The sequence below is a fragment of the Rhododendron vialii genome, chromosome 2a (genome assembly GCF_030253575.1).
Source record: "Rhododendron vialii isolate Sample 1 chromosome 2a, ASM3025357v1".
In the NCBI taxonomy this organism is placed as follows: Eukaryota; Viridiplantae; Streptophyta; class Magnoliopsida; order Ericales; family Ericaceae; genus Rhododendron; species Rhododendron vialii.
The window spans coordinates 35971271-35982707 of record NC_080558.1 but is presented as its reverse complement, the minus strand read 5'-3'; the positions used below and the strand labels follow the sequence as shown (position 1 = coordinate 35982707).

The 11437-nt window shown below is 37.9% G+C and overlaps 1 protein-coding gene across 3 annotated transcripts; it reads left to right on the top strand.

Moving 5' to 3' along the window:
- Positions 1-218: 218 nt before the first annotated feature.
- LOC131316498 (uncharacterized) lies at positions 219-9828 on the top strand. 3 transcript variants are annotated; one of them, XM_058345889.1, is made up of 10 exons: positions 219-596; positions 768-812; positions 2498-2554; positions 4934-5003; positions 5322-5363; positions 5979-6052; positions 8522-8592; positions 8797-8879; positions 8972-9081; positions 9545-9828. In XM_058345889.1, the coding sequence occupies exons 1-10, from the start codon at positions 426-428 to the stop codon at positions 9605-9607; spliced, it is 786 nt and encodes a 261-aa protein (XP_058201872.1). In that variant the 5' UTR covers positions 219-425; the 3' UTR covers positions 9608-9828. The 3 variants fall into 3 exon arrangements, with proteins under 3 accessions (XP_058201872.1, XP_058201875.1, XP_058201873.1); XM_058345892.1 differs by lacking the exon at positions 9545-9828 and adding an exon at positions 7318-7358 and having other exon boundaries at positions 242-596; positions 8972-9080; XM_058345890.1 differs by lacking the exon at positions 2498-2554 and having other exon boundaries at positions 244-596.
- The last annotated feature ends 1609 nt before the right edge of the window (positions 9829-11437 follow it).

Below are 11437 nucleotides of genomic sequence, written 5' to 3'. Positions count from 1 at the left end.
TTTTGGGTGTTTTGTTAACGTCTCTAACGATATCGAACGAAACTCATTTTTTACAGAGACCTTAAACAACATATTTTGAACAAAATGAACGATTCCGATCATTTTTGTATGACCCGAGGCGAGAGAAAAAGGGATATGTGCACAGCTGCTGTTCACAACATGCTGTGCACGTAGCTTTTCTGGAACAAAAATGTGCGATTTGGATATCAGTGTGGGACCCGAGGGCCCGCGAAAAATCTGTGCATGATCTGTTCTTTCTTAATTTCTCTGTGCAACCGGACTACCGGAGAGGTATTTTCCTGCGATTCGACGAGAAAATGGAGGAAAACCTCCGGATCTGGCCTCTGAAACCCTAGAAATCCTACAATCCTCAAAGCACAGCCGAAAACGCGAACACACTCGCACCGAGAGAGAAGGAAGACGAAATGGAGAAGAACCAGAGTGATAGGCAGCTCAATTCGATCACATTGCTGAACCAAATGGCTTCAGACCCCTATTACCTCTTCCACTTCCTCGCTTTCTTCTCTTACATCCCCGTTCGCTGCTCCGCCTCCCATGTCCTCTCGCCTCCCTTCTCGTCCTATCTTCATCACCGAGTATTCCATCCCCCTTTCTATAAATTTGTATCATTTTCCAATTTTTTCATTTATTGTCGATTTAGTTTACTTACGTGAATGTCATATATTGATGATCCGATCACATACGATTACTCTCCTGCTTTGTGTGACAGTTTTTAATAATTTCAATGTCTTGATGTTTCTTCTCAGGAAATTCAAGCAGTTATTGCATTCTCTCTGCTGACTGCTATCAAGGTATGTTCATCACTTTACCAGTTTACCTTTCTTGTGAATCTTATGGATGATTGACTATTCGCACGGTTTACTGTTTGGCTTGATTCATTTGGATATCATGTGGATGCACATAGAGGTGGTTGTTATGTTGTCTTGTTTTCAACCTGAATTGGAATACTAGAATTAGTGCTTAACTCTTGGAGTAGTTTAATTTTTTGCGTGGTATGGTTCTCTGCTCGAGTAAATTGAATGTGGTTCCGATGCATAGAGAGGTTCTTGTCATGTATTCTTGGTTTTTGATGTCAATTATGGTACTTGAATGGGTAATTTGGTCCGAGTGTTTAAAGGTGTGGGGTTGCGCTGTGTATGTGTGAGGCTGCGTAGGTTTTTGAAAGCTATACCTGCATATAGGAACATTCTGGCCAACAATTTAATCAAGAAACAGAAACTTTCCCAAGGAATTATGCCACATTTGCGTTCATCACATCTTGATTGTGCTTGAAAGCGAATGCCAATAACAAAGAGTAATTATTCAATAGTCCGGGAGTACCGCCACGTGGTACTCCGGACCACTTTACAACCACACATTCCTGGGGGGTCTACCCACAAAAACCTGGTAGGAAACATTGTGTTCTCTCACGAGTGAAAACACCTGACATCAGTGGATACAGTAGTTCGGATTTGGATGAATGATTTTTGTGATGGTTTGATCACAGTAATTATGAAGTGTCTCTCAGGCTGGATGCTAATGTAGTCTTAGATAGCACAAGTGCACAACCACCATATTCTGTCGTGCATATATTTACTAGGGTTAAGGTGACGTGTTTCGCACATTTGCTTATGAGGCTTGTTGTTGCTGGTGAAAATGTAACCTTGAATTTTTATTCACATAACATCCACCTATTACGCAAAACCTACGAACCATCATAAGTTGTATCTACAGATCACATAACAAAGGGATTTTGCATTAAGGAACCTCTAATTCATGGACATTAAAAAATTGATTTTGTTCCATGAGATCCAAACGTGTTTTTGCCATTAGATATAAAAGACCACTAAATTATCACACATCAATCAAATAGCCTAAAATTAACAACCCAAAAAAGAAATCCCAAGAGCTCGAAATGCAACTCCGGCTTGCCACACAGTCACACAGACAATATATCAAACACATTTAGCTACTGCTTTTTACCTCTCAATTGTGGTTCCTTGTTCGAAACCAAGGCACTGGCATTGGAATATGTAGTCTTCTTTGTTAGTTGAGGTTGTCCAAAGTTTCTGCATCAGACCTAGATCATCTTGAACCTAAGCCCCATTCCCCTTACCTGAGAATGTTTCTCTCCGGCCATTCTATAGTGGTTTTGGTGGGTCTTTTTTGTTTTTTGTCAAGGGAGACCCATTTGGGCATCTTAAAGTAGGGAAATTGACGTCGTAGGTTCATGAACTAGATTGGAAATAAAAAATGGTTGAGAGATTCCCCAAATTGAGTAAATCTCTGTCGATTTGGAGAGAGAAGAGATGATTGATTGGAAAAGCGTATTGAGAGGGCCAAGCAAGATTTTCCGACTTATTTTCCTCTAAAGATGTTTTGATACTGGTGAACGGTGAACTGAACAAAGCCTTTATGTTTTCCTTACTAAAATATCTTATGTTAGATAGGTCTTGGTAAGTGGGTTTAGGCTTTTCAATTTGTTTGTCTATGGCAGATGGTGAGAAAAGAGACATGGGAGGCCTTCATTGCAGATACTTTGTTCTTTGCCAAGGTCCCTCTTTTTACTATTTATAATTCTTACTCTTGCATAGTTCCTTGGTTATAATACATTGGATACGTGCAACACGTTGTGTTCTTGCTTGCCATGTAAATAAAGTATACAAAGTTCTATCTAGTCCTTATTCCTAAGGCACATTAGTTTGAATTTGTCTCACTATATAGTTATGGAGCATGGATACCGATACTGGATCAGATACGATACGATATGATACGGATACAGTGATACGAGGAAGTCCAAAAAACAGGATACAGATGCGGCTAGGATATGTTAGACTAGAAGACATTTTTACAGGTTTTCAGCATTGTATTACCCATAATAACAGTAACATTGATAAAACTATTGTATTTCCGTAATGCAATATTGTATACTAGAGGTTGGGCACACGCATCGAGTTTTAAGAACTACATCTCCAAGTGACATGATGTTAAAAAATCCTAAATTTAAGGAAATAAAAACACACCTTATAGATCTGAAAAAGGCAAACTGTACAAAGAAATCATGTGAAAATGCAAAATATGGTAAACCAAGAAATCAGTCCTTCGTGGAAACGACACCTATTAAGTAATAATCATACTTAAAACAAATGCAAGCAAAGAAATTGGCATTTCTTGTCCTGTGGAAACCAGCTCTCTCTCAAACAAACACTTCGTACTCTTCCCAAGGAAACCCTCTCTCTCTCTGGGGATGAAGGATACAAAATGGGAGAAGCTTGGAAGTGGATTGTTGAAACTTGAAAGTGGGGATGATGCAGCAGTTGAACGTATAAGCTGTTAGTTTTTCTCTTACCTTTTTGTCCCATGAATGAAGTTAATAGGGGAGTTAATATTAAGAAGATTGTAAAATCTTAGTTTTTGAAGGATAATAATGGAAAATACTTTTGTGACACAAGTTCACAAAATTGGTCACACCTAAAGGGGTTCTCCCTCTATATATTAGAATAGATAAGTCTATTTGGTTACTTGTTTAATTATTAAAGTTTAATTTTATCAAGGGATTTGTTAACGTATGCCCCATAGGCATATGATAGAGACCATATATTCTCCTTCATTTATGTTTGTTGTATGAGAAATCTAAGTTTGAAACACTAGCCATAAACCCTTCATTAATTGTTTTTGAGAGGATCAACTTTTTCGTTTTGGATAGAAATACTCCCAATCAAACGTACACATTTCTCTCCCAAAAACTTTCAGCATATAAGTGTAAAATTAATTGATTCTTTTTTCCCTCCACAATTCGTTTAGCTCCCTCCATATGGACCATATCAAAAGTGTTTGCCCCCTTCATTTTTTGGCCTTTGTTGGACGATCCAAATCTCTAGGGGATGTTCCGAAATCAGAATCACTTCTCAGGTGGCATTGGCGTGCTCGTTGCCAATTCCAGTGTGTCCACTAATTGAGCTTAGATTAGTTGAATGGTTGAATTTTGATCAGTGCAATTTGAGTTTGAAAGCATTGATGGATTAAATATGTCAGGGATTGGGTTTGGAGAAGTCCCCTGCGCCGGAATATGAGTTGTACCTCCAATTCAAAGGTTGTTTGAAAGCGAGGGATGACCATGGAGACCGAGCTTGTCGCCGATGGCAACAAACTGAACATAGCACGCTAGCTTCAACAGATGGTGATGTGGTCACATCACTGGAGATGGAAGGTGAAAATGCCAAAAAATGGAGGTGCAAACACTTTTGATATGGTCCATATGGAGGGAGCGAAACGAATTGTGGAGGGAAAAAGGAATAAACTAATTTGACACTTATATGCTGAAAGTTTTTGGGAGGGAAATGTGTACATTTGATTGGGGGTATTCTGTCCAAAATGAAAAAAGTTGATCTTTCAAAAACAATTAATGAAGGGTTTATGACTAGTGTTTCAAACTTAGATTTCCCATACAAACAAACATAAATGAAGGAGAATATATAGTCTCTATCATATGCCTATGGGGCATACGTTAACAAAACCCGTTTATCAAACACAAACACATGTCTGAAACAATAAAAATGTTAAAAAAAAACTACAAAAAAACATATACTTCTAAGAATCTCACTGTCTAGAAAGTAAGGTAAGTGCTACAGATCTATAATTTTCATTATTCCTAATAATTTTACTCTATTACTAAGCAAGAAGATTCACAATCTTAATTTCAACTCGAAGGCCGCCCAGGCTCATATGCTAGTTTGGGGGATAATAATTAACCAATGTGGGAGAAAAATAACAATACAGTTAGGAGAAATCTTTCTCACCTGAGTTTTGACACCTTTATGGACTAACTTTCATATGATAAACCTAAGGTGTTATGTAATCCTCAATTGAATATCGTGTGAAGTCCAGTTGATCTGTAGTATTCTTCACCGTGATGCTTCTTTGTTATTTGCAGATTTTTCTCTTTGGTATTGCTTTGGTCGTGGATTATCACTTGGCTTTATGGTACTTGTTGGTGTTTCTAGGTAGGCTATGGTTGTTATTGTTGTTAGCACCTATAAAGAAGATTATTTATGTATCTTTTGTTATATCTTGAAAGTCAAGTTACTTGAAGACCAATGTTTGTGAGCTTTCTATTTTTTGTTATATGATGTTAATGGAATCTGGTAATCACATGGCTTTCTCTCCCTGTTTCTAATAATGTTACAATAAGATTTGCTGGATTTTAACAGAGACCGAAATATGAACTTCAGATTATACGTGGTCAGACAGTGTGAGTCAGATATTAGTACGTAGTGTAATGATACCCCATTGCACTTTTTTTGTTTGGTTTTGTCTTGCAGTTGTATACACCTTGACACAACAACCTCCCTACCAGGGTATAGGTATGAAATGATTAATCTGTTGGCATCCCCCCCTTCTGTTTTCATATCCTAGTTGTTGCAAGCTTCTCTGCAATCAAGTGCATTTTATGAGACCGTCACTATGTAGCACGGACACAGACACAGGACACGGCAATTCTAAAAAAATGGGGATACGGACACGGCGGGGACACGCCACGTGTATAAATAAAAAATAAAAAAATACAAAATTTACATATATAAAAAAAATTATGAACCATTGTATATGAATAATTTCACAAATTTTATAAAAAAATTTCAAAGGAAAAATTACAGTTTAACGCAAATGTTTTGAATAATTTTATATTAACCCCCAAAAATTTAAAAAATATTACATTTTGACCCCTAGCCGTGTCCCCGGCGTGTCCCCTATCAAAAAATAATAAAAATTATTGGACACGCCACGTGGCGTGTCCAATACGTGTCCCCGCGTGTTCCCGCCGTGTCCCCGTGTCTAATACGTGGACATGGCGCCCTTTTGGAGTGTCGGTGTAACATCCGTCAGACTATAATACGTTTATATTGATCTGATGATTTCCAATGTTCAGCCATTTTTATGTTTTTTTGTTATGTTTTTGGTTCTTTTGTGTCTTCTTATAGGTGCTACACTTCAATTAACGCCGTTGCAGTTGGAAGCACTGCTGACTGATGGCAATACATCAAGATTCTGGCTGGTTGGTTCTGTAGACATTTCATGGTTTTCTTACTCATGAACTTACCATAAATATGTGTTCTCTTAGTTAATTGGGATTTTGGAATTCCTCAAATAAGCCCATGCTGTTAATATTTTCGATCCTCTCGGATATGACTCTGTCTGGATCATACATGCATGTAAGGGCCAGATCCATGAGACCTCTACCGGGAGGGTATGTGGATTGTGGACTCTGCATAAAAATATCGCAGTTTTTTTTATTTTAATTTGCTTTAGGGGATAAAAAAATGGACTTGTGTAGCTTTCGAGTTAAAGAAGACACTTAAGGTTGATTTTATGGCAGACACAACAAAACGTACCTATTTTTTTCGAACGGCCAACAAAACGTACCTATAATGACACCTTTAACTCCAAGTCTCGAACCGTATAACACTTGTCCAAATCCAATGGAAAGTATCATACCAATATACGACGCCTTATCCAAGTTTGAAGTGTTCGACATGGTCAATGGTAGTGCTTGTCCCACATTAGTTAGTTATAACCTCCAAAATTGATACATGAGTCGGCCTCTCCACTCATTACAGTGTATGTAGCACTGACACAGACACAGGACACGTCACAAACACGACACCGGCACGCAAATTTCCAAAAAATGGGGGACACGACACGTTGGGGGGCACTTTGCTGTATACATTAATATATATATGTATATATGCATGTTTATATACGTACATCTATATATATATATATATATATATATATATATATATATATATATATATATATATTCATGTGTGTATATATGTATATATGCACAAATTCTGCGTAGCATCGACACTTCGCCAGAAGCAACGTACTGGTGTCCGACATGTATCCGACTCTTAATCTCATAACTTCTTGATTTTTTTTCCCAATATTTAGGGGTTGGAGACTCTCAGACACTCTAAGGACACCCACACAACACTTTAATGATTGTCCTAAAGTGTTCCAGAGTGTCCCTAAAGTGTCCTTTTCGTGTTGGGAGAGTACCTAACCCCAAATATTGGGAAAAATTTAGAACACTTTGAAATTGAGTGTCAGACATGTGCCTGAAGCATGTCCGACACCGACACTTTGCCTCCGGCGAAGTATTGGTGCTACATAGATTACAGTTAGTCTTTGCCAATCGATTTCAAATTGGATGCTTTAGCATGGTATCAGAACCAGGTTTCAGAAGCTTTTGGATATGACTCTTTTGATTGACCCTAAAACATGTGCCGTTTGTTTCTCTCTCCACATGCAAGTTAGGGGTCACACCTGCGGGGGAGTGGTAGAGTTTGTCTGCATCGGTGAGTTATAACCTCCAAAGTAAGTATGAGTTTGGGCAGCCTCTCCCCTCATAGCCAATGGGTTTTTGATGATTGGTTTTGAGTTGAATGGTTTAATATCTGAAATAATAGTCGAAAATAATACCAATTGGCAATTGGTGGAAATTACATAACCTATAATTGGTTATGATGTTATGGTTTTGGACTAGTGTGAAACATAATCAAATATTTTGATAGCAAACTTACGGGGAACTGCTTGTAACTTTTTTTTAAAATTCCCTGAAGGCTCTGACTTACTAATTTATAATGAATGATAAGCTTGCAGATTAATTTTTCAAGGTTTAACTATATGAGATCAGTCCCATCATATGGCTTCCGAAACTAGAATTTCACTATTTTTTAACTAAGGAAACTTATTAACTATCCAATTAATTGCCTTGCCTTTTATGCATGCAAGCATGGCATAAGTAATTAATCCTGTGGTGGTTGGCTATGTAGCATTGACTCACACGACACGGAAACTGACAAGACTCCCCATTCCCACACAAATTTCAAGATGGTAGAGGACACGACACGTTGGGTACATGTTAAGGAACTACATTTATGTAATTTTGTTATATGCTAGCTGTTTTAACAAGATGACATAATGTAAAAATTCCCTTCATCCACGTGTCATTACATCATTCAAATATGTCATACCTCAATCCCAACGACGTTCCTACAAAAAGTGTTTCATCAATCACAGGCGTCTTTCGAATCTATTAGCCGTCATCTGTCGTAAAAAGGGGAAATTCCATATGCTTACCAACTTCACAGTTGGTTTTACAGTGTACACTTATTATGCTTACTATCTTAAGGCGCTGGCTGCTTTCTTTGGTTCTTCCTGATATTCATACAACGCATATTCTATAAATGACTGGGAATACATGGTTCTTTTGTAATTACTGCATGCACTGCCATATCCGCTTGTCTTACTGTTTAATAAAGATGTTTTCTCTTTCGACATTACCCAAAAATAATTCAGTTAACCGAAGATCTGGGAAGATTTGCGACAGACATTAGTGGAAACATTTTGCATAAATGAATGCCCAACCTTTGTAACTTGACTTTCCGAATGATGCTTTTGGATTGTCTTGGTTGTTATTTTACCTTTCCAAGATACTGACTTCACAAAGAATTAACAGGTTGAATACCGTGAATTGTCTTCATCTACTTGCGTTCAAACCAGTCGGGTCTTTCCTGAATTATCGATTACGTAAGTATTTGCCTTAGGTTGCACAAGAGCTAAAAGGGAAAACTTCTTTGCAGCATTAGTTGCAATTTTGAAACAACTATCTTATTTACCTTTTCCTATCAATGGTCCATTTTCCAGAATATTCTCCCCAGTTTTTTTTTTTGTTTCGCTAGTGTAGCTGCTATTACTTAGTTGTTTTGATACATGGTTATGGTCCCTTAACAGGTACTCGAACAAAAATTTATCTTTTGGGGTTGTTGATCTTGGCCTCTTCCCCAATACTGCAGAAAAGTTTGGTATCTCTCTAGGTAGTTTTACCTTTTAATTGTTTTATGCATATCCCTCTAGCTTTATTGATTTCTTTTTGATTGAATCATCAATTTGGGAGTGATACTTGTAGGGAGCAGCGACAAACTTCCTAAGTATATATTGTTTGAGAATGGAGTGGAGATTACACGCTTTCCTGAGATGGATTTTGAAGCAAAAACTTCTACTTTTACTATAACAAAGGTAATCCTTCTCAAAGGATCGTATTGATCCCTAGTTCTGTGTTTTATCGGGTTTAGCATTTGTTATCATCCTTCAAAAATTGGAAAGTATATTTTGCTAGCAACAGTTCTTATGCTTGTTGGTTCTCTTCTTCTATCTCTTAACAAGTTGATATTTTCCTCAAATTTCTATTTGTCGTGGTATCAAGTGCATCTGGAGAGGTGTACACAGATTAGTGGTTCTTTGTAGCAAAGTCTATACCCGGTGTTTCATGTGTAATATGGCCAGGTCTTAATGTAATCTGGCTCCAGTCAGTACTGTATTTAGTTGTGGTATTTTGTACATCCCATGGGAAGCTTGCAAATTCATGGAATAACCTCAATCCGTCTAATTTCTGGCTAGAATAAATATTATTTTATGGTTTTCCGTTTTTGGAATTCATGATGTGAATTCTGATGGTGAGTCACTGGTTTATGCCTTGCAGAAACTCCTTTGCCGGCATTTTGAGCTTGATCGGCACCTTCTTGATTACATAAACGGTAAATAGGTGAACAATGTCCTTTTTGTTATTTAATGGACTTTTCATTCTTCGGTTCTTCTTTCTTATTGTGTTATTTTGTAGTTTTGTTTTGAGATGTCAATTCGGAAAGGATATACACAAGGAGGTTCATCTGTTACAAACGTTTTGGTGCCATTTGTGTATTTATAGTGCCAGTTTTATGTTACATGAGTAGAAGGCAATCAGCTTATAGGCATCACCAATTTTTATGAGCATTTTGTTGGGCTATGCTATATCAGTGGAATAAGGGTGGAACTCAAGTGTCAGGTGGTCTAGAAACAGTTGCATCGCATTCTTTGAAGCATGGTTTGTGTATTTGACTATTAGGCCACATCTTTTTTTGTCCAACAAAATGCTGTAGTTCTGCTTGGTTGTCAAGGGAAGAGACTATGGTGCCGTTCGTTACGCGTTATAAGTTGGGGGGACTGGTAGTAAGGAGGGTATATTGAGATTGGGATTAGTAGTGATGAGGGATCAATAGCGAAGTTGGTTATTTGGTTGGAGACATTTGGCTGGGATTATTACAACCGTGTTTGTTTTGGTTGAGGAATGATACATGATTGATGTATTTACATATATAGATTAGAGTTATCCCGGACGAACTGGACTAAGAAAACCCACCCTCCATGGGATTGCCAATTTTCGGGATTCTGTCTGGGTGGACTACCCCGAAAATGCAACAAACACCAGATTAGTGGGCTCACGTCATTTGCAGTCCTGACGCCCTTCCCTTAACTGCGCAACAATCATGGCCCAAAGGGAAAAAAAAAAAGTGGAGCCTTGTGTTTTCTGCCAACGTTTTTCTCCCTTGGGAAGCCTTTTTAAGTACTACTTGTAACTAAAGCAGTCGCTTGTCAAGCATTGTAGAGTTCAGTCCGGACGCATGCATTGTAGAAAACAAACTTTACGAGGCCAAACACCAAAGTGCTCTTGATTTTCTCTTTATTGGAGATCACTTGTTTTAATGAATTTAAAGTCGACAGGTTAATTTTGTCTTTTTATCCGCTGGGGATTTGAGAAGTTTAAATATTTGTTTATAGGACGTGTGGTAGTTCAAGTGTTGAAATGTTATCATACTTATAACAACGAAAAATAGCTTTTATAGGCAACTTTGGTACTTACACACAAAGCTAACACTTATTTGTTCACGTTTCAAAAATTCTATGACCACACCCATCCACTTTACACACTCCCTCACAATCCTATGTGACTGAACACAGGATTGTGAGAGAGTGTATAAAGTGGGTGTGATTGTAGAAGTGTGTATGATATGGGTTCACTCCCAAACAAATCCTCTTTCATCCTCTTCAAATTTGGAGCTCATATACCGTGTGAGATGTGCCTGTGTGTGAGAGACTTATGGTCACATAGTCCTTCAAAATGACCTTCGCATTTGCTCTCAATTCTCGCTTTGCGCTCGCGCTCTTAATTTTCGCCCTTACGAATTGTAGTGGGTTGCGATGTTTTTGAAAGACGCCTTCACGCTCGCGCTTTTGCAACCGCTTTTGCACGTGCATTATGTGATTTATATATGAGATGTGTGATGTTAATAGACTTTTTGGCCAAGGAGGTGGAGTTTGGAAAGAATCTTGGTGATGAGGAAACTCCTTGGGAAAATGATGGCCAAAGACGTGTTTTGATAATTAATATCCCCTAAGGACATTTTTAGCATTAATAAATGTTCTCAGCATGTTTTTGGCGGGTATTAATTATCAAAACACGTATTGGGCCGTCATTTTCCCAAACTCCTTTGGAGATGTTTGATGCTCGGGGTGTGAGTTTCTCGCCTATTCGCTGGTCATTTTGATGTGTTGTACT

What these genes read in the sequence shown, in the direction of transcription:
- LOC131316498 (XM_058345889.1), top strand. Translation starts at nt 426, where the DNA reads ATGGAGAAGAACCAGAGTGATAGGCAGCTCAATTCGATCACATTGCTG. An exon ending in CGTCCTATCTTCATCACCGA is followed by an intron (nt 597 to 767) that starts GTATTCCATCCC and finishes GTTTCTTCTCAG; the next exon opens with GAAATTCAAGCAGTTATTGC. An exon ending in GTACTTGTTGGTGTTTCTAG is followed by an intron (nt 5,004 to 5,321) that starts GTAGGCTATGGT and finishes TTTGTCTTGCAG; the next exon opens with TTGTATACACCTTGACACAA.